The sequence below is a fragment of the Nyctereutes procyonoides genome, unplaced genomic scaffold (genome assembly GCF_905146905.1).
Source record: "Nyctereutes procyonoides isolate TBG_1078 unplaced genomic scaffold, NYPRO_anot_genome, whole genome shotgun sequence".
Taxonomy (NCBI): domain Eukaryota; kingdom Metazoa; phylum Chordata; class Mammalia; order Carnivora; family Canidae; genus Nyctereutes; species Nyctereutes procyonoides.
Window position 1 is genome coordinate 420091 of NW_026575117.1, and position 12221 is coordinate 432311.

General features: G+C 65.6%; 1 protein-coding gene across 2 annotated transcripts in view; it reads left to right on the forward strand.

The window, feature by feature from the left end:
* The window catches only part of KIRREL1 (kirre like nephrin family adhesion molecule 1), a 62481-nt gene that overhangs the window by 12895 nt on the left and 37365 nt on the right, over positions 1 to 12221 (forward strand). Inside the window, exon 1 of one of the 2 annotated variants that reach the window (XM_055333992.1) lies at positions 6608 to 6987. The exons of the other annotated variant lie outside the window; for it this stretch is intronic. Coding sequence (XP_055189967.1) covers positions 6957 to 6987 — 31 coding nt within the window. The 5' untranslated portion in view covers positions 6608 to 6956. Of the gene's footprint in view, positions 1 to 6607; positions 6988 to 12221 lie in introns of those variants that run through there. 2 annotated transcript variants of the gene reach the window in all.

Below are 12221 nucleotides of genomic sequence, written 5' to 3' on the forward strand. Positions count from 1 at the left end.
CTTTCCTCGGGCTTCCCCCAGAGTTGTGAGGCCTTGGGGTTGTCACGTGAGCCCCTGAGCCCGAGTTCCCTCTGTGGGGTGAGGCCCCCCGAGGAGGCCACTGTGCCCACCGCGAGCCCTTCTGTCCCCACTCTGAGCCGGCCTCGGGGGCGGAGGCACCACAACAGGAATGGCTGTATCCAGGAGCCGATGCGAGAGAGCACCGGCTCGGGAGTCTGGCTGTGCAGCTTAGCCCCGGTTGTGACCCAGTGACCTGGTCTGTGTTTTATTTCACCATAAAATGAGGAGGAGGTTAAGTCTCTGAGACTCTGGAGGCTCTGGCGGCCGGTTCCCGGCTCCTGGCCACCGTCCTGTGGGAGTTCACGAGGAGAACTGCTCTTGCCGGAGGAGGCCGGCCCTGGGTGTCCGATTCGGGTTGGGGAGGTACGGGCTCCAGAGGGCCGGAGCGGGGGCGCCCAGGACGGCAAGGGGCGCGGGTGGGGCACGTTTCCATGCTGTCGAGTGTGCTCTGGACTTGGCGCAGGAAACGAGGAGCGGATCCCCCCCCAGGGCCGTGCGTGTCGTGTCCACGGTCCCGGATGGACCAGACGTTCGGGGTGCACACGGCATCCATGGTCCTGGGGGGACCCTGCGCTCGGGGTGCACTCGGTGTCCACGGTCCCCGGGTGGACCAGGTGTTCGGGGTGTGCGGTGTCCATGGTCCCGGGTGGACCAGGTGCTTAGGATGCGCGGGTCCATGGTCCCAGGCGGACCAGGCCCTCAGGGCGTATGTGATGTCCACGGTCCCGGGGGTACCAGGTGCTCGGGGTGCACGGTGTTCATGGTCCTGGGGGGGGACCCTGTACTCGGGACATGCACAGCGTCCATGGTCCGGGTGGACCAGGTGCTCGGGGTGTGCAGCGTCCACAATCCCGGGGGGACCCTGTGCTCAGGGTGCAGTCCGCGTCCACGGTCCCGGGTAGACCATATGCTCGGGGCGCACATGACGTCCACAGTCCCGGGGGGACCCTGCGCCCGGGGTGGGGGCCTGAGGGGGGCTATGGGCGCGCCCGGGCCCACGTAAGATCTCTCCCTGGGGAGACGTGCTCCGGCGTCGCCCTGACCGTCAGCTCGGGTCTATGAAAAGACTTTGCCGAGTCTTGTGGGAACATAAACATTTGGCAGCTTTCTTTCCCCGAAAGCTATTTCTTCTCTTGCTCTGGGAACGTGGGGCAGGCAGATCCAGGCCGCGCGCCCTTCCCGCCCTCCCTCCCGCTCCCCGCAGGGCAGGCACCCTGGCCTGGTGGTCCCTGGGGCGCTGGGGACCCCCCCCCCCCCCGTCCCATCCAGGCGAGCGGAGCAGGGAAGCAAACAGCCCTCCCAGGAGGAGGAATTATGAGCAGGGAGGAGAAGGAGGGAAAATAAGCAAATGGCATCAGTGGTGAAAAGTGAATTCCAGACATTTAAAATTCTTTTGGTTTTAATCATCTCCTAGCCCTACTGGAGCTGGGCTGGGGGGGGAGGGAGGAATGAAAACCAGGGCGCAGACGGGAGCTGCGTGCGGGCGCCCCCCCATGCCCAACGACGCCTCCAGGGGGGCCCCTCCTGACTTACCTCCCCTTTATCTCATTTCACAGACTCCGCTTAAAGCACTGACCTTTCGGTTTTCCACCAGATTGCAAGTTCCCCGAGGCCCTGGGTTGTGTTTTGTGAAAAACAAAACAAAAATAACAAACAACAAACCCCAACCTCTTTCATAAGTCATGCCTGGGCCTCCTCGGCAGCCGCGAGGGTCAGGGCCCCCGGGGGAGCTTCGGGGCCTGTTTTCCTCCTCTGGGAGCCAGTTTGAAGAGAGGGGCTGAGCCTGGGAGGGGCCCCAGAGGCCCCGGAGGCCTAGGGGTCCGGGCGCCGGGCAGGTGGGGAGCTCGGGGCCGGCAGGGTCAACATCTGCTCTGGGAGAGGCCTGGGGTCAGGGTCCTGCCCCCTGCACACTGGGGCCGCTGCTCAGGCGGGGTCCCCAGGGCGCTGGGCTCTGGAGGGCCGGGGGGGGCCTGGGAGGTCGCCGCCAGGAGCCTTGCCTGAGCCTCTTCCCCCCAGTCCGGGTCCCCCCACCCCTTTCTCGGCCTCTGCTTTCTGAACACCCCCAGCCCAGGCCCCTGATTCTAACTTTTCTAGTGTCTTGTGAAGTGAGCTCTGCGCGCAGCCAGGACTTGAACTCAGGACGCTGGGGACGGAGCATCACAGGCCCACTTCATTCCGTGGGCGCCTACTGTGTCCAGTTGGGTTTCTACGGTCCGGACGGCTGGGCCGGGCCGGGGGCTCCTCGCAGCTGGGGGGGGACCCAGGCCCGTAGGCTCCTGGCCTGGGCCTGCCCGGGGGCTTCCATCTTCACAGGGGGCGCGTGCATGCCTGTGGGGCGGACATCCGGGTCGGCACCTGCGTGGCATCGGGCAGGGACCTGGGGCGCGGAAGCGCATGGTCAAATCGAGTCTCGACGCTCTGGGTTCGTTGTCGGGAGTCCAGCGTAGGCCGCAGCGCCTGCCTGACGTCGGGGTGACGGTGACCTACACGGTGCCGCGTCCAGCAAGCCCCCTGCGCTCCGCCAGGGGGTTGTGAGGGTGCCTTCACGCAAGGCATCGGGGTGAGGGCCCCTGGGTGTCGGTGCGTTGCCTCCGACGCCACGGCTCTGCCCGCATGGGATTGCCCTGCCACCCCTCGGCCTTGGCGGTGAAGGCGGTGCCAGGAGGGCAGGAACGGCAGGGTCTTCGGCGTCCCGTTACCCCACTGCCCCTCGCCTCGCACCTGCCGAGGCTTCTCAGTTTTGAAAGCCTCTGATTGCCTCCCGCCCGAAGGTCAGCGTGAGCACCGGGACTGGGAGGCCTGAGGCGGAGGCCTGCCACGTTCCCGCCGCCTCCCCCAACACCCTCCGCCCACTTCCGTGGACAGCTGGAGGTCAATTTGTAGGTGTAGATCAGGAGCCAGGAGCGTGGGGATCGGATGTGCATGTCCCCCACCCCACCCCGAACCCGGCCGCCACGCCCGCGAGCTGGGGATTAGGACCAGCCTGGAGCCTGAAGGTCTGGGGGGGGGGGGAGGCAGGTGGAAGGAGGAAATGAGAGAAGAGGTGATGATAAGGAAGCAGCTGGATGGAGGGCACAGGGCAGGGAGGAAGGTGAAGGGGAGGGCTGGGATGAGAGTGAAACCTCATCCATCCCAGAGAGAACGAGGGGGGAGGATGGGGGGAGGGAAGAGAGAGAGAAACCTCAACTTTTTATTTAAAATCAGAGAGCAGTTGTACGCCTGGAGTCGTTGTCATGGCAACCGCAAAGAAAAGGAGACAGAGGCCCTGGTGAAGGCGTGAAAACCCAACAGGGGTAAATGTTTAAAGCCAGGAACAAAAACCATTCAGAGATAATTAAGTAACAGGCTGCAGGTTCCAGACTCCTGGCCATTGTGTCGGGGGTGGGGGGGGTGGACACCAGGGACGCCAGGTCCTTGTTCACCCAGGGGCTCAGCGGCACCTGAGCTCCAGCGCCGCCTCCACCTCCTCCCCTGCACCCGGGCCCACCCAGGCCTGGAGGCCCAGCCCCCAGCCCCGAGGAGGAGGCCGGGGTCAGCGGGCAGGGCTCTGGTCAGATCAGGATCCGCCCCCCCCCCCCCCCCGCAGAAGAGCTTCTGGACCCCGCACGCTGGGGAGGGGGGGGCCTCAGGTGTGGACAGCCTCCCACCGGGTGATCTCCAGGGTACAGGACGCGGGGTCACCGGCTGGCTGACCTCTGTGCTGCCTCGGGGGGTTAGATGGGGTCCCCGGGCTCTCCATCCAGAGGGGGGTGAGGGTCCAGCAGTGGCCACGAGCTTTGCTGGAGCCACTCACCTGGATGCTCCAGGTGGGGGGGGTGCCTCCAGCAGGACCCCCTCTCCCCAGCCTCAGGATGGCCAGGAGCTAAACGATATTTGGGGCTTCCATGTACGCTATAGAGATTTATTTTAAATGCCCAAGTACTTTTGTATTTTGGGGGTTCCACTCAAGCAGCCCCCCCCCCGCCGCGGACGTCGGCATAGCTGGCGGCCCACAGTCTTGGCTTCTGGCTCCTTCCCTGCAGGTGCCTCCCGGGAACCAGTGGCCGTGGGAGTAGTGGCTGTGCTGGGGCAGGAGTCCGGCCTCCGGTGGGGGGCTCTCCCTCAGCCGTGACGCCCCCCTGCTGTCCTCGCCTGCAGATACTCTGGGTTTATCCCCAGACTGAGCCAGAGCCTCAGAGAGTGGCCGGCAGGGGCTGACGGGCTCCGGGCCCCCTAGGAATTGCTTCCCCTGAGCCTTGAAACTCAGGGTATTTACGGGGGGGGGGATGTTGCTGGATGTGGCTCAGTGCACCACGAGGTCTTGCTGAGCATCCGCGGAGAATGTGCCGTGGCCGTGCTCTTCCCAAGCCGCCAGCTGGTTTTTATTTCGAGGCTATGAGACGTTGCATCACTGATTTTTGGCTTCGCCCTCGTTGCACTTGCTGCTCGGAAGCTCCTGGCGAGCACCGAGCGGACTAACCGGACCCGAGCTCGAGTCGTTGCCCCCGTCTTGCTTCTCTTTCTGGCTCGACGCTCCAGCCCCGCCTCGCCCACTGCCCACTGCCGACTTTTTCCTTGAAACGTACCGTGCGCATCCTGGACTAAATGGCTGTGTATGTGGCCCCGAATCTTTCACGGGGTAAATCCCATCAGTTGAGACTGGGCAGAACCTGCACACGGGCGGGCAGCCAGGCAGTGAGCAGCTCCGAAGATGCGAGCCGCGGTCCTAGGCCACCTGGTATCGTCGGTGGAGCGGGCTGTGGAGAGCCGCGGGAACCCCGGGTGAGGTGTGCAGGTGCAGTCCACCCCCGGGGTGCGGGAGGGGGGCTCCCCGCTGGCGACACCCGCTACTGCCTCCAAGTAATTCCCTTGAATGCTGGGACGCGGGCGCCGGGCCGAGGAGGTGGTGATCACACCCGCCTTCTTTTTTTTTTTTTATTTTTTTATTTTTTTATTTATTTATGATAGTCACAGAGAGAGAGAGAGAGAGAGGCAGAGACATAGGCAGAGGGAGAAGCAGGCTCCATGCACCGGGAGCCCGACATGGGATTTGATCCCGGGTCTCCAGGATCGTGCCCTGGGCCAAAGGCAGGTGCCAAACCGCTGCGCCACCCAGGATCCCACACCCGCCTTCTCATTGGCCCAGGGAAGGCCACGGGTAGGACGAGAAGAGTTCGGCACCGTGTGACCTCTGGGGGCCTCGCACACCCGCACCCCGGGAGACGGGCCTGAGCCCTGTGCCTCTTGTCGCTCTGTCCCCAGCCAGCCTTTCATCTGGTCCCCGGGGGAAACGAAAAACAGCACCTATAGCCCGTGACAGCCTGCTTTGCTCATCCCTGCCCTTATTGAGCATTTACTGAATGCCAGGCACCGCCAGGTGCTGCATGGAGGGGAGCGCTCTTCCTACGGCCTCAGCGGGGGCTTCCAGTTCCTTCTTTTCTCTCTAATTGGGAGAAACTGTTCAGTAGATATGCAGCCCTGTTGATGGGCACCCGAGTCCTCCCAGTGATGGGTGTCCTGGGTGCTCCCAGTGATGGGCACCCAAGTCCTTCCAGTGATGGGTCCCCGAGTGCTCCCTGTTATGGGCTCCCGAGTGCTCCCAGTGATGAGCCCCCAAGTGCTCCCTGTTATGGCCTCCCATGTGCTCCCAGTGACAGGATCCCATGTGTTCCCAGTGGTGGGCTCCCCTGAGTGCTCCCAGTGATGGGCTCCCGAGTCCTCCCAGTGACGGGCCCGTGTGCTCCCTGTGATGAGCCCCCGAATGCTCCCGGTGATGGTCCTCCTAAGTGCCGGGTCACATGCCTCCGGCCCCCCTCCTGCTTCTGCATTTCTCCCAGCCTTCTTCTGTCTTTTCCTCAAGGTCTTTCTCTTGTTTTCCATTAAAATGAATTTTTGAGAAAGAAAATAGCTGCATATTGTTTTTTCCTGTCTTTTATCCTTCAAAATTTTTCTTTTTAAAATTCTTCCCCAATTACTTACAAGGGGGAAAAGAAAGAAGGCCGCCTTTCGAATCCCTCAGTTCTTTTGCTCAGAAGACAAAAGATCCTTCAGAATTGGGGGGGGGGGGGCGGGGAGAAGGGCTGCGGCTAAAAGTCTTCATCAGAGTCAGAAACCTGACAGAAAAGCTTTGTTGGGAGGGAAGGGGGGGACTGGAGACTCGCGGCTGAAGGGAGCGGGGTAGCGCGCGTTCCCATCCACATTTTCACCCGAGTCTCCTCCTCCCGAGGCTTCTGGAAGCCGCCAAGCCCGGGTTTGCATTTAAGCCCGGCCCACGATTACCAGGACTCAGGGCCTGGGAGGAGAGGAGGCCCGGGCGGGCGAGGGCAGCGGGCGGGCGAGGGCAGCGGCGGTGTAGCCTGGCTGGCGGAGGGCGGGTGCCTGCCTGGGGAGGGAGGGAGCGCGCTGTGTGGATGAGGGGGTGCGTGGAAGCAGCTGGTCCAACCTCCCGGGTCGCGGGGCAGAGAGGATTCAGAAACATCCACTGCCGTGAGGGAGAATGAGAAGGGGGTGGCACGGGCATCAGGAAGGGGGTCTAGCAGGGCGGGAAGGGGCCCTGGACGGAGCAGGACGGAGCCCCCACTCACCGGGCGGCTGGGCGGCGGGCCTGGCTGGAGGATTATCTGCGGCAAGTGCTTGACTCCCAGGTGGCCCGAGCTGGCACCCGGGACCCAGCACCCAGTGTGGGCTGCTGTGCGATGGGGAACGAGGGCGGATCTTCCCAGGAGCCTCAACAAAATGTGATTAGGGAGAGAAACTCGCTTCTGCTGTTCTGGCTGCTGCAGAAGGGAGTTATGTAAGGGCTCCTTCGGGTGACTTGGAGCATCCTCCCCCATTCTGGTCCCTGGGTCTCTGCCTGAACCCTAGAAGTGGGAGCCCAGACCTTCCACCCTGGCTTCTGGAAGGTCCCGGCCACGGACATGCTGCCGGGGAGCAGGTCTGACTGTCAGGGTGAGCCGGGACGCGCGCGGATCAGAGGAGTCAGTACCTAATGAGACCCTGGGAGCCCAGGAGCCGAGGGGGGGAGGGCAGGAGGAGGGAGACTGGGCAGGGCTGGGGCCCAGAGGAGGAAGGGTTAGGGTTAGGGCGGAGGCCGGGCCGGTTGGAGGAAAGGAAAAGAAAGTTAAAAAAAAAAGAGAGAGAGAGAGAGAGAGAGAAAGGACTGAGTGATCCCGAGGCGGGAGCCCCGTGTGCCCAGCAGGGTTCCGGGATCCCTGGGGGCGGAGGAAAGGGTGTGGCCCGTTCTGGCCCAGGCTGGGGCGGCTGACCGCGGGGTGAGGGCTGGGTGGCCCAGGGGCAGCCTTGGCGCGGCCGGGGTGGGGGGGCCCTGGGAGCGGGCAGTGCCCCGGCGCCTGGCTGGGGCGGGGGCAGCAGGAGTGGAAACTCTGGGCCTAATTGCTGGGTCTCCTCTCTCGCAGGGAGCGCGGGGCAGGAAATTCCTGGGATTCCAGGCCTGTAGGATCATTGCCGAGCGCAACCGCAGAGGCAGAGCGGGGAAGGGCAGAGGGCTGCTCCCCTCCATCCTCCTCCCCTGCAGTTTTAAAGCAGCGCTGGGAAGGGGAGCGGGCTGAAAGGGAGGCCCCAGGCCTCAGAGCCTGGAGAGGAAGGCCCCGGCGGGGGTCCTGGGGATGGACAGGCGGCCCCTCTGTGGGGTCGGGGACCGGCTGCCCGGCTGGGGCAGGGATCGCCCGGGAATGAGCCTGGGGGCAGGACCTGAGCCAGAGCCCCACCAAGGCCCATCAGTGGGGTGTCAGGGCGCCTGGGGCCTGGGGGTCTGGGGACCTGGGGCCTGGGGGTCTGGGGATCTGGGGTTTGCTGTTTCCTCTGCTCTAAGGGGGACAGGGCCCAGACCTCCCCCACTGGGAGGGGACTGAAAGCCAGCCCAGGCCGTGTGTCCCCTCTCCGTCCCCTGAACAGCCCCTGCCTTTCCTCACCTCCCAGCTCTCCCTTGCCCACGTGCAGGGTCCCCAGGGAGCCCTCTTCCCATCCTTCCTCCTGGACCTGCGTCTGCCCCGAGGGCGCAGGGAGTCCTCTCAGGCCTGTCCTCCACATCCTCCCAGCAAAACACCCTTTGCTCTCCAAGCGGAGGCCTAGCCTCAACGTGGCCCCTGCGTCAGTCTTGGTCACAGTGGGTCATGCCCGCCGCCTCCCCCGCGGACCGGGCGCCCGGGGCGGTGGGGACGCACTCTCCCTTCCCTCTGGGGCCTGCCACACAGGGGGGTGACGCGGGTGTGCGTGCACACACACTCCACACACACGCACTCACGTGCACACGCACGCACGGAGCTTGCAGAGCCACCGCCCCACCGAGCTCCGGGCAGGTCCCGGGAAGGGAGGGCTCCGGGCCTGCCTCCCGGCCACAGCCTCTGCGCACACCGGCAGGACACTGTCGGGTGCTGCTGAAAACTCATTTTCTTGCTTTCCGAAGCCAATGACTTCTGCACTGTCTATGCCGCTGCTCTTCCCGGGGTACGGGGGGCGACGGGACTGCCTTCACCGTGGTCGGGGTGGCGCTGCCCTGGAGGGCGCTGGGCTCCGGCATTCGAGGGGGCCGTGGCATGGCTTCTGCTCAGAGCCTGAGCGCCCGGATGGACGCAGCGCTTCCAGGAAGCACCCCCGCCGAAACCCCAAAAGCTCTCCGTCGGAAGCGCTGTATCTGGACTTCATTCCAGGACTTGGTGGACTTTCCTGGGGTCAGATCATGAAAGGTCTTCACTTCCTCCTGAGACCCGGGCGGCCAGTTGGTAACCAGGCCCCTCTCCTGGGGGCCCAGGGCCCGTCCCTCCTGAACCTGAAGCAGATCCTGCCCCTAACAGAACTCGCCTGCCCCGCGGGCAGGGGTGACTCCTGGGTTTGGGGGGGCTGGGGTGCGTCAGGCATCGCCCTCACCTCGGGGTCCTTCCTGTGCCAGCGGTGTGGCTCGGAGCCCGTCGCTCCACCTCCCCGGGCCTCCCCTCTGGCCCGAAACTCGAGGAGGTCAGCGCGGGTCAAGGCAGACCGTGTCAGCCGTGGCCTTCTGTGTTTCGGGGTGAAATCGTGGCGTTTCTCGCCTTCCTCCTTCCCTGGGGCCCGGGAGGCCCTGGGGCTGTGTGGGCTGCATGAAGGGGGGTCCCTCGCAGGGCCTGGGGGGACGCCACGCGTGTGCTCCCTTGGGCCTGCGAGAGCGGCTGTGGTGGGGCTCGGGCGCCAGGGCTGGAGCGCAAGGGGAGGAAGCCATGGGGGGGGGGGGCGCGGAGAGCCCCAGGCCGCTTGGCCGGACTGACGTCCTTCCAGGTGCGGGTCTGGAGCAGGGCTGGGGGTGCGCTGTGCGGGGACAGAGAAGGTGTTGCCCGGGGACCTGCAGTCACCCCTCCGTGGCCCCCGACTCGTGCTCAGCGCCCTGAGGCCTCCTCAGGCAGGGCTTTCGGGGGGCCGCTCGGGCGGGGCCTGGCGCTGCTGCTGCCTCAGCCCAGGATGGGGCACCTGCACTCCTGGGGCTCGCTTCCCCGGTCCGCGCGCACCCAGAGCCTGGGGACTGCCCCGGGGTCGCGGGACCGCACATGCCCCTGGGCTCCCCGCCACACCACGCTCGGAAGTCGGACTTGCCCCCCAGCCTCTGTCCCCCGCCACCCGGCCCCCGGCCAAGGGGTGAACCCCGCGCGGGCACAGATTTCACAGCAGCCGCGTCAGAGAGAAGGGGAAGGTCCAAGGGCTGAGGCGAGCGCTGCTCCCCTGGGCCCGCTCCTGCCGTAGCAGCTGGGTTCTTTCTTCTTTTGTTTTAAAGATTTTATTTATTTATTCATGAGAGACAGAGAGAGAGAGAGAGAGAGACCCAGGCAGAGGGAGGAGCAGGCTCCATGCAGGGAGCCCGATGATGTGGAACTGGATCCCGGGACCCCGGGGTCACTCCCTGGGCTGAAAGCAGACGCTCACCCACTGAGCCCCCCAGGGGCCCCCACATCTGGATTCCTGTGTGCGAACAGGGCTGTGCACCTGCTGGAGTGCGTGGCCCAGTCCACCTTGCCCCGCGCACCGTGGACTCCCACCTGCGTGGACCCGGCGCTGCTGTGTGAGCAAGAAGAGACCTAGGACTTGGTGGGGGGGGGGGGCGGGAGGACCCAGGAGCGACCTGTCCAGGTGACATCGGGTCCAGGGGGGTCTTCCGCACTTCTGCGTGGGGCCCACGGGGCTCCTCGTGTCTCCTGTCCACGGGCTTGTCCCAGAGCCGTGAAGAGGGCTGAGGATGGTAGGCCTTGGCCCTGGGGGGGAAAGGGCTGGGCTAGAAGTTCCAGTGGAGCCCCCGGGGGTGGGGCCTGCGGGGGCGGGGCCTGCGAGGGGAGGCCTAGGGCCCTGTGGGTTTAGCCAGGGGCCAGAGCGCCCACGTTTCCCTGCGCCCTGAGGCTCTGAGGTTCTGGCCGGCTTCTCCGGGTGCCAGGCCTGGGGCGCTGACGAGTCAGGAGCGCAGTTGGGCCGCCCCTCCCGGGCATGGGCGCAGCCTAGGAGTCCCACTGCCGACACCGATGTAGGGAGACTGCTATGGCAGGGAAGGTGCTTGGGGCGTGGGGTCTGAGCGGTGGTTCCGGAAATCCCCTCCCCCTGTGGGGGGGGCAGCACCAGGAGGAGGTCGGGTCATACTCCCTCTGCTCAGGCAACACGCTGAAGCACCCTGGCGCTGGGTGCCCTCGCGCTACACTTCCATAAGCTACACTTCCGTAATTTCTCTCCTTCTGAAAGACAGGATCAGTCCAGGAAGGCTTCCTGGAGGAAGTGCAATGTCACTGTTTGAAAAAATGGGAAGGAAACCCGAGTTATTGTGCTAGGGGAGGCACCCGGGCCGTGTGCGGCATCATCTGGGAGAAAGGGGGGCAGGAATGAGTGGCAGGAGGGGGTAAACTGAGGCAGAGGTGTTGCGCACACACTGGGAAGGTGTAGTGGCCAAGGTTGTGCAGCTAGAGGATGAGCACAGGGCGACCTCGGGTGCAGGGTGCGAGACGGCATCATGGCCTGTGGGGGAGGGCCTGGACATGGCTGGGGGGCATCGGAGTGTCCCCCCAGCGATCACTCTGCCCTGACCTCAGAACCCAACCCGGCCACCAGCCGTGGTTCTGGAAGCAGAGGCGCCACCCGGTCCCTCAGAGGCCAAGGGGGCCGCACCTGAAGGCTCCTGCCGCAGATTTCTTCTGCTGTGGATGGCCCCGGAGTGGCCGGCAGGAGGCCACCGAGGCGACTAGGCCACCCCAGTACTGCCACCCCCCGTGTGGGGAGGGCCTCCTGGCTCCTGGGCCCCGACCTAGGCCCACAGGCCCATCCACCCCTGGGTTTCCTGGGCCCCTGGGTCTCTGGGACCCCCGTGGACCTGGGCTCCTGGGGCGGGGGATGGGGAGGTGCGCCAGTGTGCTTCTTGAGGTGCCGGCCTCCTGCCCAAATACGAACCCCGCAGGGTCCACCGCCTTTCTCTGGTGGAGCCCCCTGTGGGGAGGGGAGGGGGGAGGAGGAGAACCAGCAGGGGGGACGGCAGGAGAGGGCAGCTGGAGGGTAGAGGGGCGGAAGGGGAGCCGCAGGGATGCGACCAGGGACGGCCTGGGGGGGCAGAGAAGGTCAGGAAATGGCAGGGGCACGGGGCCACCTCAGGAAACTGATCCTGGGGCCCAGGAAGGGGACGATGGTGCATGGTGAAGGCAGCTGCCGCCTGAGGGGCAGCAGGGAAGGGGACACCCCACTCCCCCCCAGGAGCCACGTGTGCCTCCTTCCTCGGCAGGAGGTCTGAGGAAGGCCCTCAGCGAGCAGCAGGAGTGGAGGGGAGGGGCAGGAGGGCAGCGCAGGGCCGAGCTGGCAGGATGGCAGGTGGGGACTGCTGGACGCGGCCTCCCTGGCGCTGGTGGCGGGCGCCGTGCTTCGGGGCGCCTGGAAGGTGGGGGACAGCGGCTCCGCTGGGCGCGGGGCGCTGCTGGCCTCTTAGAGGAGCCGCGGAGCCTAGAGCCCCGGGAGGAAGAAGCGGGGGGGGGGGCAGCAGCTGGAGCCACGGTCCCCATCCCCAGGTCCCCAGCACCTGCGGGGGCCTTTCCCCCCCGCCCCGTGTCACCGGCTGGGCCACCGTGAAGCTTCGCCTCCTGATGTCACAGGCCGGGAAGTGCATCTGGGGCAGCCCCGCGTCCTCCTGCCCCGGCCCCGCAGGTTTGGTGCAACACACCACGGGCGGCCCCTCG